We start from the raw sequence: 13126 nt of genomic DNA, 5'->3' as shown, positions 1-13126 counted from the left end.
TCAATAAGTAAAAAAGGGAGTAGGGACGGCTCTGCCGGAGAACTCTCTCCCCCGACCGGCGCTGCTGGGGTCAAGGATGAGCGAGGTGCAGACGCGGGGCGGCCGGGGCCTAGTCCGCAACCCCCTCCAGCCCCGCCGGGCTCAGGTGGAGGGGTACACCGGCCGTGGTGTCCACGAGCGGCGGCACATCGCACACACCCGTTTCCACGGCCCGCGGAGGTCGCAGCCGCGGAGGCTCCTGGGCGCGCACATCCGGGTCCCGGCGCGCGCACGCGTAGCCGCCCCAAACATGGCCGCTGCCTCGCGCTCGTCTGCCTTCCCGCCTGAGGTGAGTACCCCCGTGCCCTGGACCTCTCGGTTCCTCACACTCCCTGGGGAAGGTGATGTGTGTATGTAGCGGGGCGTGCTGAGGCGGGGAGAGGTCCGCCGAATCCTGGTGTGGCGTGTGCGTGCGCGTCCGCGTCCGCGGGCGGTTTCACGAGGGCAGTGGGCGCGTCCGGCTAGCAGAGGCGCCGGTCGGCCCCGGGCGCGACTGCCCCGGCGACGAAGGACGCAACGTCTCCCGCGGGTGTGGACGCACCCGGCGGGGGTGAGGACGCTTCTGTTCTTTCCTGCGGGTCGCTCCGGGGTTCCGCGTTCGCATCCGGCCGGTCCTTCCGCAGGGACCGTTCAGCCCGGGCTGCCGGATGTCCTGGCCCGGCCGCGCTTCTGCCGGGAGCCGGTGGGTCCCGGTCGTTGGGTCTCAGGCCCGAGTGACCACCTTGCGTCGGCGGACTGTGCTGTTTCCCGCGGAGCCCCGCAGGGGTGAGATCCCGGTTTTCCTCCACCTAAGAGCTGCCCAGCCAGCTTGGGCCGCGTTTCCCCACCCGTTTCGTGGGTGTCCGGCTTTACTGTTCCTTCGTGTCGTTCGCTTTCCTGACTCCTCTTCCCGCACTGGTTCGTGGAGAAAGTGTTTGTACATACAGAGAAGCTGACGTCTTGTGCGACTTCCTGCGGCGGGTTAAGATCTGCTCTGCTTGCTTTATCCCACGTATTCCCCTTTCCGTCTTTTCAACCATCCATTCATCTTTTGGGGGAACATTTAAAGTGAGTTGCAGATTTCACTGAGCTCCCCCCTCAAGCACCTTATTATTGCTCTTCGAAAAATTTGAGGCAAAACTGACTTAGAGTGAAACGGTGAAATGCGTAGATCTTCATTGTACCACCGGATGAGTTTTGACAAATAGAACCCAAAGCTTTATCAAAATTACTGTCACCTCAGAAAGGCCCGTTATTCTTTGCCAGTAAAGAAAACGGGGGTTGGGGCGGCGCGTGGAAGAAAAAAAAAAGAAAAAGAAAAGAGCTTTATTTCTTTTTAAAAGATTCTGTTTATTTATTTGACAGAAGAGAGATCACAAGTAGGTAGAGAGGCGGGCAGGGGGAGGGGGGAGGCTCTCCGCTGAGCAGAGCGCCCAACGTGGAACACGATTCCAAGACCCTGAGATCATGACCCCAGCCAAAGGCAGAGACCCAACCCACTGAGCCACCCAGGCGCCCCAGAAAAGAGCTTTATTGAGATATAGTTTATATTGTATACCATTCATCATTTAAGGTATACAAGTCAGTGTTTTTAAGTATACTCACTAGGTTGTGCATATATCGCTATCAATTTTTAAATTTTTTTTTAAATTTTATTCATTTATCTGGGAGAGACACAGCGACAGAGGGAGAGAACACATGGGCTCACAAGCAGGGGGAGTGGGAGAGGGAGAAGCAGTCTTCCCGCTGAGCAAGGAGCCCAAGGCAGAACTCAGTCTCAGGACCCTGGGATCATGACCTGAGCCAAAGGCAGACGCCCAGCGACTGAGCCACCCAGGTGCCCCCAATTTTTAAAATATTTTCATCACCCCCCAAAAAACAAAACCTATGCCCATTAGCAGTCAGTCCTCATCTTTTATCCCTCCAACCTCTAGACAGTAATTAATATACTTTATGTCTCTATGCATTTGCCTATTCTAGACATTTCAAATAAATGACCATTCAATAAATAGTCCTTTGGGGGGCTTTCCTTGACTTAGCATGATGTTTTTACGGATCATCTGTGTAGGAGAGTAGCATCTATCAGTACCTAGCTTATTTTTATGGGTGAGAAATGTTTCGTTAATTGGTGTACCTCATTTTGTTTATCAGTTCATCAGTAGATGGACATTTGAGTTGCTTCCACTTTTTGGATATTGTGAATAATGCTTCTGTAAAGATTGATGTATGCTTTTTTTTTATTTTTTTAAAGACTTTATTTATTTATTTGACAGACAGAGATCACAAGTAGGCAGAGAGGCAGGCAGAGAGAGAGAGGAGGAAGCAGGCTCTCCGCGGAGTAGACAGCCGGATGCAGGGCTCGATCCCAGGACCCTGGGATCATGACCTGAGCCGAAGGCAGAGGCTTTAACCCACTGAGCCACGCAGGTGCCCCTGATGTATGCTTTTTAAAATTTTTTATTTTTTGGTAGATGTGTGTTTTCATTTCTCTTGGATAACAACCTAGGGATGAAACCTATTACAGCTATCCTACTGGATGTGAAGCGGTAGCTCAATGTGGTATTGATATGCATTTCCTAATAGTTACTGGTGTTGAGCATCTTTTCATAGTGTTTATTTGGCCATTTATATATTTCTTGGGAGAATTACCAATTCAGACCTTTGCCCCTTTATTAAGCGGGTTATTGATCTGCTGCTCTGTGGAGAGCCTGCTTCTCCCTCTCTCTCTGCCGCTCCCTTGCTTGTGTGCTCGTGCATGTGCTCTCTCTCTCTCTCTCATACAAATAAATAAAATCTTTTAAAAAAAGATTTTACTTATTGGGGAGAGAGCATGAGTGGAGGAGATAGGTAGAGGGAGAAGGAAAAGTAGGTTCCCCTCTGAGCAGGGAGCCTGACAGTGCTCCATCCCAGGGACCTGGGATCATGACCTGAGCCTAAGGCAGACAGACATTAAACCCAGCCTAGCATCTGCTCCTTGCTCAGAAGGGAGCCTGCTTCTCCCTCTCCCTGTGCTGCTGCTCCCCCTGCTTGTGAGCCCATGCGTTCTCTCCCTCTGTCAAATAAATATATAAAATTTTTATTTTCTTTTTTAAGATTTTATTTATTTATTTGACAGAAATGGAGAGCACAAGTAAGCAGAATAGCAGGGAGATGGGGAGAGAGAAGCAGGCTCTCTGCTGAGCAGGGAGCCCTATGTGGTTCCACTGTGTGTTTTACTATTCTGGAATATGTATAAAAGAAATTTTATAGATAATATTAAACATCCATGTAACTTAAAAATGCTAAGGTTTTACATGCATGAAAAGAATCAATAAAAGGAAAGGCAGGGACTCCTGGGTGGTTCAGTGGGTTAAGCATCTGTCTTTGGCTCAGGTCATGATCCTCTAGTCCCAGTATTGAGCCCATCATCGGGCTCCCTGTCAGTGAAGAGTCTAACTCTCCCTGTCCTTCTGCTTCTCCCCAGCTGCTCTCTTGCTCTCTCTCACTCACTCTCTCAAATAAATAAAATGTTAAACAATACAGGAAAGGCATTTGTGTAAAAATATGTGTTTCTTTATTTAAATGCTTGGGCACAATATCTTAGAAGACATAAGAAGCAGTCCAGTGCTGAAGGTTTGAATTAAGACAAACAGGGCAGGAATAAGTTACTGTCCTCAGTGAAACTGAACGGGGTGTGTATGTGGATGCTGCTGGAACTATGAGGGCTGGGGTTGGACCCAGACCAGCTGTATTGCATGGAAAAGGGAGACAGACTTTACTTTGCTGAAAGCAGATTCTAAGTACAGATGCATTAAGGCAGCCCAGGCTGTTGAGATGAGTTGGAACTTAGTCACAGGTGGAGGATCCGTCACCCCTTGTCATTTGGGCTGGAACAGCATCAGGACAATTTATGACAGAGACCTGAGGTCTCAGCCTGTGCTAGGGCAACATTCAGTGTGTGAAAGGCCTTGGAGACTGCCTTCTTTGATGGCCACGGGAAGAGAAGGACAGGCTGGGGAGAGTACTGGGGCTTCAGAGAAGTAGTATGATAGACATCTGAGGACAGGGTCAGAAGAAGAGTTGGGGAGAAACGGAACCCCCAAACTATGTATATGGCACCAAGGTAAATTTTTTACAGCATAAATTTTGTATTATATTACTAAAAGGAATAGTGCATAAATATATAGGAAGTCAATAATCTGAGATATTTATTTATTTATTTATTTATTTATTTTCTTAAAGATTTTATTTATTTATTTCACAGAGAGAGAGAGAGATCACAAGCAGCCAGAGAGGCAGGCAGAGAGAAGGGAAGCAGGCCCCCAGCTGAGCAGAGAGCCGGATGCGGGGCTCGATGCCAGTACCCTGAGACCGTGACCCGAGCCAAAGGCAGAGGCTTAACCTACTGAGCCACCCAGGCGCACCAGTATTTTTTTTTTTTAAGTTTTACTTATTTATGTAATCTCTGCACCCAGTGTGTGGCTTGACTCACAACACTAGAATCAAGAGTCGGCGTGTTCTTCTGAGCCAGACAGATGCCCCAACCTGAGATATTTTTAAGACAACCTTTATTAACAAAATTCAGTATAATTCCTATGTTAAATTTCCTAATATTATTTCCCTAAAGCCTATTCTAATGTCCTCCTGTGTACTGGAGATCATTTGCTCTTTTTTTTTTTTTTCCCCAAAAAGACTTTATTTATATATTAGAGAGAGAGAGTGCATGAGAAAGAGAGCACAAGCAAGAAGGAGGGGTAGAGGGAGGAGCAGACTCCATCCCGTTAAGCAGGGAGCCCGATATGGGACTCAGTTCCCAGGATTCTGAGATCATGGCCTTAGCCAAAAGCAGACGCTTAACTGACTGAGCCACCCAGGTGCCCTAGGTCTGTCTGTCTGTCTCTCTCTCTCTCTCTTTTTTTCCCCTGTAATCTCACTATGGTCCTCAGGCCCTCATTGATGGAGGGTATAGTTGGAATGGCCAGTTTTTGTCAAGGAGATGTAGAATAGGCAATGAGTCCGTAAATTCAGGGAATTAGCTTGATTTCTTTTTAGCTTGGTTCTCTTGAATGAAGGCACCTTTTTCTTAATGTCTTGTAGTACATGAAGTATTGTTCTGTTCTAAGGTATCCCGAGTTGATACCTGCAGGGACTTTGGTCCACAGGGTGTTCGAACATCATGTGGTCCTGAGCCTTGTAGCAAATCTATTATTCCCGGCTGCCTGCAGCTTTCTAACAACCTAACACCTCCCCGGATTTTGAGATGCTTGCCGGAAGTACTATCAAGGTCAAGAGTTCTGTTACAGGGTGGAAGAGACTATGTCTAGCATCACTGGCATCATTCTTGAAGGTGAAAATTTACTTATTACAGGTTTATTGAGATTTAATTCATAATATCATACGATTCATCCAAAGTGCACAAGTCAGTGGTTTTTAGTATATTCACAAAGTTGTGCAACCATCACCACTGTGTAATTCCAAAATGTTTTCATTAGGCCAGCAAGAAACCATGTACCCATTAGTAATCATTCCCCTTTTCTCCCAGCTCTTGGCAACCACAACCACTGTCTATATGGGATTGTCTGTTCTGGACATTTCATGAGATCATATAAAATGTAGTCTTTTGTGTCAACGTTCTTTCACCGGACGTAATGTTTTTAAGGTTCATCTATGTTGTTAGACCATCTATTAGTAATTAATTCCTTCTTGTGGCTGAACAGTATTCCATTGTGTGGATTTCTGTGTTTTGTTGAGCCATTCCTCAGTTGTTGGACATTTATTTGTGGGTTTTTTTAAAAAAAAGATTTTATTTATTTATTTGACAGAGAAAGAGAGAGATCACAAGTAGGCAGAGAGGCAGGCAGAGTTGGGGAGGGGGAAGCAGGCTCCCTGCTGAGCAGAGAGCCAGATGCGGGGCTCAGTCCCAGGACCCTAAGATCATGACCTGAGCTGAAGGCAGAGGCTTAACCCACTGAGCCACGTAGGTGCCCCCATTTTTTGTTTGTTTTTTTGTTTTAAAATGTTTTATTTATTTATTTGACAGACAGAGGTCACAAGTAGGCAAAGAGGCAGGTAGAGAGAGGGGGAAGCAGGTTCCCTGCTGAGCAGAAAGCCCAGTGCAGGGCTGGATCCTAAGATCATGACCTGAGCCGAAGGCAGAGGCTTAAACCCACTGAGCCCCCCAGGCTTCCCCTAGGCACCCCTTTATTTGAGTTTCTACTTTTTGTTTATCATGAATAGTGCCGCTATCAACTTGTAATTCGTGTACAAGTTTATGTGTTGGACATATGTTTGCATTTTTCCTGAGTAGAAAACCAGGAATAGAGTTGATAAAGTTTAACATAACTATCTTAAACTTTTTTTTTAAGATTTTATTTATTTATTTATTTGTTTATTTATTTATCTATCTTAGAGGGTCAGAGGAGAGGAGGAGGGAAACAGAAAGGGGGAGAATCCCAAGCAGACTCCCAAGCAGCATATGTGGGGCTTGATCCCACAACCCTGAGATCATGGCCTGAGCCAAAACCAAGAGTCGGACGCTCAACTGACTGAGCCAGCCTGGTGCCCTGTTATTGTCTGTTTTTTATATTGACCACACTCATGGTTATGAAGTGGTATCTCACTGTGGTTTTGATTAGCATTTCTCCAATGACCATGATATTGATCATCTTTTCATGTGCTTATTGGCCATCTGTATGTCTTCTTTAGAGAAATGCCTGTTCACATCCATTGCCTCTTTTTAAAATTTGAGTTGTTTTGTTTTTTAGTTGTTAGAGTTTTTTTTTATATCTTCTATATATAAGTCCATTATTAGTCATATGCTTTGTAAATAGTTTCTCCCATTTGATGGGTTAACATTTCACTTTTTTTTTTTAAGTTTTTTTTTTTTAAGAAAAGCCAAAAACTTTAATTTTCAACATGAGCTACATGGTCATAAACACAATGCAATGTGAGCCGCACCCGCCCAGGGGCCCCGGAAACCCTCCCTCCCCAAAATCCCGAGCAGCTCCTGCTCCCGGAGAGGGAGTGAGGGAAAAGCGGGCGGATGGAAAGGCCCCCAGCCTGAGGACCCCGGGGTCCGGCCTCCCTGCCACCCTCTTAGGAGGCAGCCGTGGAGTGAAAGGGTTCAAGATGTGCTGCCTGAGGCCCCAGGTTCAAGTCTCCACTTGGCCCTAACAAAGTGCCACTCCTCATCGCTGGGAGTGCGGTGGGCACAGTCCGCCTCCCCCACAGGGCGTGTGAGTCAGATGTGGCGGCTTTCCGTCCACTCTGAAGTGCTGCTATTTTTTTTAAGTTTTAAAGATTTTTTATTTATTTGTCAGAGAGAGAGAGAGGGAGAGAGAGCGAACACAGGCAGAGGCAGAGGGAGAAGCAGACTCCCTGCCAAGCAAGGAGCCCGATGTCGGACTCGATCCCAGGACGCTGGGATCATGACCTGAGCCGAAGGCAGCTGCTTAACCAACTGAGCCACCCAGGCGTCCCAACATTTCACTTTTTAAAATAATTTTATTCATTTATTTGACAGAGCGAGAGGGAGAGCGCGCACAGGCAGGCAGAGTAGCAGATAAAGGGAGAGGGAGAAGGAGAAGCAAGCTCCCTGTTGAGCAAGGAGCCCAATTTGGGGCTTGATCCCAGGACCCTGGGAATTGTCACCTGAGCTGAAGGCAGTCTCTTAACCAGCTGAGCCACTCAGGTGCCCAACTTTTCACTTTCTTAGTGGTGTCTAACTCGCAATAAAGGAGGTAGCTATTATAGATTGAATGGGTGTTCCCTTTGCTCTTCAAGGTCCATTCTCCATGTGCCCACGACAGTCGTGATCACAGCTTTGGTAGGTGTCTTGCTAGGGCATTACTTGCAGAATATGTGTGTCTAGAAAATTTCCCCAAGTGATATCATGGTGTATATATGTCTGACTCATTTCTTTTAAGAACACAAATGCATCCTTCCCCTACAGACCCGAAGTAAGGTGCTCTCTATCTCTTGTCTTCACGGGACCTCCACAGGCCACCCAGGCCCCAGTGTACTCAGGAGACCCAGTATGGGAAACATGCAGTATGGTGGCAGGGCAGCCTTAGGAGGCCTTTTCTGTAGGTGAGGAATGCAAAACGTTCAGGAGTAACATTTTGGGACATGGTCCTACTGCCCACCTAGCCCCTCCATATCAGCGTTGAATGCTGTGGATGTAGCAGGTGTTTTCACATTAGGTGTGATGTTTACTTTGATTCCTTGTGTCCCTAATTGTTAGAAATTTTCATCAAGAGTTGAGTTTCCTTAAAGCACTTTCTGAATTTATTGATATAGGTTAAGGGGGTCTACGACTTGAATCTGAGAGCAGTTTGGTCACGAGTTTGGGTGAGATTTCCTCAAATTACTTAGTTTATTGAGACATGGTGTAGGGGACTGTTTTTTACTTTTTTCAGAAGATATGGGGAGTTACATTAGTAGACATTCTAATTTGTGTGTGTGTGTGTGTGTGTGTGTGTGTTTTAAGGATTTGATTTATTTGACAGGGAGAGATGCAGTGAGAGAGGGAATACAAGCAGGGGAAGTGGAAGAGAAGGAGCAGAGAGCCTGATGCAGGGCTCTATCCCAGGACCATGGGATCCTGACCTGAGCTGAAGGCAGACACTTAATGACTGAGCCATCCAGGTGCCCCTAAACATTCTAATGTTTTACAGTCCTTACATTCTTAGGGTAAATCCAATGTTGCCATTTTGGTAACTTTCTTCTGTGTCTTAGTTAAATCCCCTTTCCATGATTGATAGTGCTAATGTGTGCCTTCTCTTTTTCTTGGGTCACTCTTGCCAAAGTATGTCTTTCAAATAACAGACTTGGTTTTCAGATAACAGATTTGGTTTTCTTTCTTTTCTTTTCTTTTCTTTTTTTTTTTTTTTTTTCCTTTTAGATTTATTTATTTATTTATTTGACAGAGATCACAAGTAGGCAGAGAGGCAGGAAGAGAGAGAAAGGAAGGGAAGCAGGCTCCATGCTGAGCAGAGGGCCCGAATGTGGGGTTCGATCCCAGGACCCCGGGTTCATGACCTGAGCTGAAGGCAGAGGCTTTAACCCACTGAGCCACCCAGGCACCTGGTTTTCTTTATCTTCTTGTATATTCTTTATTTTTTGTTCTTTAATTTCTGCTGTTACCTTTATTATCACCTTCCTTCTATTCCTGTTGGCTTACTCCTTCGCTCTTTCCCATAAGTCTTAAGTTGAACCGTGACTTAGTCTTTTTTATTTATTTTTTATTTTTTTAAAGATTTTATATATTTGTCTTTTTTTTAAACATAAATCTTAAAGGTCAATATTTCCTGAGGAATGGTGTTAGCTGCATCCTGATTTGCCACATGTTTTGAGATATACCATTTCCACTGTTCAGTTTGGTTCTAGGTGTTTTCTAATTTCTGTTGAGATTTCTCTTTGATCTCTGAATTCTGAGAAATAGGTTTTTGTTTTTCCCAATAAGTAGAACTTTGTTTTACTTAATGTTTTTCTTGTATTTGGTTTTCTTTCTGCCACTGGTTCTTAACTTGACCACATTTCTAGTTAAGAGGTTGGGGTCTGGGATGCCTGGGTGGCTCAGTGATTTAAGCGTCTGCCTTCTGCTCAGGTCATGACCCCAGAGTCCTGGGATAGAGCCCTGCATCAGACTCCCTCCTCCTCCCTCTCCCACTTCCCCTGCTTGTGTTCCCTCTCTCACTGCGTCTCTCCCTGTCAAATAAATAAATCAAATCCTTAAAACACACACACACACACACACACGCGCGCGCGTGCACACACACACACACACACACACACACACACTCTTTGGGCTCCCTGCTCAGGGGAGAGTCTGCTGCTCCCTCTCCCTTTGCTTCCCCCCACTCCCCACTGTGCTCTTTCTCTCGCTTGCTCACTCAAATAAATAAGAATCTTAAAAATAAAAAGCAGGCTGCATGGTCTGTGTCATACTGTGGTCTTACTTTGTTTGAACTTGTTCTTTGGCCGGATTTATTGGCAGTGTTAGCAAATGTCCTACTTGCACTCAGAAAGCACTTGTTTGGCTCTAACTGTTGTTTTGTGGCTCTTCATCCTGCTGTGGGTCAAGCTAGCTAATTACATTCTCTCCTTCATTCTGTCTTACTACAACAGGGGCTTTCTACCTCAGCACTATTGACACTTGGGGCTGGGCCATTCTGTGTTTTGAGGGACTATCCTGTGTATTTAAAGGTGTTTAGCAGCATTCCTGGCCTCTGCTTCCTAGATTCCTGTAGCATGTGCCCCCCCCCCCCCCCAATTCATGATAACCTAAAACGTTTTCACACATTATCAGATGTCCTTTGGTGAGTAACACTGAGTCTGGTTGAAAAACCACTGCTCTGTGGGTTTGGAAGTTTTACATTGTATTTATTCTCTTATTTCTGATTTGACTAGGTCTAATGTGAATTCTGACCAATGGATGGATGTCAGGACTCTTAATTTTGTTATGCCTTTCCCATCTCAAAACGCATTGGCATTTGACATTTTAGTCCATCCTGTTGTTAACTCCCCGTCATTGTTACTGCTGCGTTTTTGTGATGTTGCATTTGATACATTGGATTTGATTTAAATACATTTTCATCATTTCCTTCTCTTTTTTTCTCTTTTTTTCCCCCCTGTGAAGAACAACTTTTCCTAATTCTTTTTTTTTTTTAAGATTTTATTTATTTATTTGACAGAGAGAGAGAGAGGGAGATCACAAGCAGGCAGAGAGAGAGGGGAAAGCAGGCTCCCTGCTGAGCAGGGAGCCCGATGCCCGATGCGGGGCTTGATCCCGGGACCCTGAGATCATGACCTGAGCCAAAGGCAGAGGCTTAACCCTCTGAACCACCTAGGCACCCCCAACTTTTCCTAATTGTTTTGGCTAGTATCCTTGGAGATAAACTCTTGCTTTTCTGAAGTTGTCTTTGTCTTACCCCATGCAGTAGTGTATCTGAGAGTATTTCCCCCTCAGCACTTTTTTCCCCCTAATCGGATGCTTTTATTTTTATTTTTTTCTCCACATTTTTAAAATTAACATGTAATGTGTTATTTGCCCCGGGGGTACAGGTCTGTGGGTCCTCAGGCTTACACTTCACAGCACTCATCATAACACATACCCTCCCCAATATCCATAGCCCAACCACCTTCTCTATAGCCCCCTGCCCCCGGCAACCCTCAGTTTGTTTTGTGAGATTAAGAGTCTCTTATGGTTTGTCTCCCTTCTGATCCCATCTTGTTTCATTTTTTTTTCTTCCCTTCCCCCCAAGCCCCCCACTTTGCCTCTCAAATTCCTCATATCTCCCTTAGCACTTTTTTATAAAAAATAGATTTTATTTATTTGACACAAAGATCACAAGTAGGCGGAGAGGCAGGCAGAGGGAGAGGGGGAAGCAGACTCCCCACCAAGCAGAGAGCCTGATGCGGGGCTCGATCCCAGGACCCTGAGACTACAACCCGGGCCAAAGGCAGAGGCTTAACCCACTGAGCCACCCAGGCGCCCCTCCCCTCAGCACCTTTAAAATGACCTTCCATTACTTTCAGGTTTCTACTTTTGCTATTAAGTGATCTGTTGGACGCCTGGGTGGCTCAGTTGGTTAAGCAACTGTCTTCAGCTCAGGTCATGATCCTGGAGTCCCAGGATCGAGTCTCACTTCAGGCTCCCTGCTAAGTGGGGATTCTGCTTCTTCCTCTGACCCTCCCTCCTCTCATGCTCTCTTTCAAATAAAACTTAAAAAAAAAAATCTGTTAAGATACTTTTTACTCCTTCCCCAGTGTTCTTTTTTCTCTCTGTTGGTCTTTAAGACTGTCTTCCTAGGTATAGATTGATACCCACTTATGCTTGGGACTCCTGCTTCTCAGTATGAGATGCCTACATGTGGAATTGCTGGACATTGGAATGTGCCCATTTTATGTTGTTTTTTTTTTTTTTTTAAAGATTTTATTTATTGGGGCGCCTGGGTGGCTCAGTGGTTTGGGCTGCTGCCTTCGGCTCGGGTCACGATCTCAGGGTCCTGGGATCGAGCCCCGCATCGGGCTCCCTGCTCCGCGGGAAGCCTGCTTCCCTCTCTCTCTCTGCCTGCCTCTCTGCCTACTTGTGATCTCTGTCTGTCAAATAAATAAATAAAATCTTTAAAAAAAAAAAGATTTTATTTATTTATTTGACAGATAGAGGTCACAAGTAGGCAGAGAGGCAGGCAGAGAGAGAAGGGGAAGCAGGCTCCCTGCTGAGCAGAGAGCCCGATGCGGGGCTCCATCCCAGGACCCTGGGATCATGACCTGAGCCGAAGGCAGAGGCTTTAACCCACTGAGCCACCCAGGCGCCCCCCATTTTATGTTTTGATGTTGCTACCATTCTGTATTGCTGAGTGTACTGACCACTTTACATGCCCACCAACACTCTTTTCCATGAGGTGCCTAAGCTTTATATTCTCATGCCTTGTTTTATTTTCACTTGTATGAAAAGTGAGCTGATACTCATGTTTTCAGGATATTTGTGTTTTCTATAAAGTGCCTTTTGGTGTCCCTTTTCCCCTTTATGTGCTGTTTTGTAAGAATTCTTTATAGATCTTAGGCACTTTTCCTTTGTCTCTTTTATATATTATGACATTATTTCTTCATTTGCCCCTGTGTTTTGGCTCTTACTTGTTTTTGTTTTTGTGAGGAAATTTAAAATGTTGATATTAAATTTATTATTCTTTATCTGTGTGGTTTATGTTTATTGATCATGAAGGTATCCTATGTAATTTAAACTTTGATTTTGTGTCGGTATTTTTCTCCATCTAGAGTTAAAAAAAAAAATACTTCTTTCTGAGGTAAGGAGCAAATTTCATTTTGCTTAAAAGAAACGAGGAGCCAGTTGTCTTGTTATCATGATATCAAAGGGGTAAGGGGTTGGTTAGAGGACGATCAATAATGGTGGAGACACTAGCAGCCACATACAAAATGCCGTCCATTCCCGAGGTCAGAGGCAGTGTTAGACATGATCTAACTCTCATAGTAACCCTGCAGCGTGACAGATCTAGGACTTTCAAACCTTCATGTCTTCAAGTTTATGCTTTGTCCCATCCATGGAGACAGAACTCTGACTACAAAGCTGGGGTGAAACTGCTCATTCAGCACTATCATAAGCACA

The 13126-nt window shown here is 45.3% G+C and overlaps 1 protein-coding gene across 7 annotated transcripts in view; it reads left to right on the top strand.

Moving 5' to 3' along the window:
- The first annotated feature begins 238 nt into the window (after positions 1–238).
- The window catches only part of LOC116579380 (zinc finger protein 329), a 54365-nt gene continuing 41477 nt past the window's right edge, over positions 239–13126 (top strand). For 2 of the 7 annotated variants that reach the window (XM_032324714.1, XM_032324712.1), the window contains exon 1: positions 264–328. Coding sequence is in view for 1 of the 7 variants with exons in the window: in XM_032324708.1 (XP_032180599.1) it covers positions 290–328 (39 nt within the window). In the remaining 6 variants the exon portion in view is untranslated. Of the gene's footprint in view, positions 329–13126 lie in introns of all 7 variants that reach the window. The other 5 variants (XM_032324713.1, XM_032324711.1, XM_032324717.1 and 2 more) reach the window with 5 other exon arrangements.

The sequence above is a fragment of the Mustela erminea genome, chromosome 19, assembly GCF_009829155.1.
Source record: "Mustela erminea isolate mMusErm1 chromosome 19, mMusErm1.Pri, whole genome shotgun sequence".
Lineage (NCBI taxonomy): Eukaryota > Metazoa > Chordata > Mammalia > Carnivora > Mustelidae > Mustela > Mustela erminea.
This window is presented reverse-complemented; position numbering and strand designations above follow the sequence as displayed.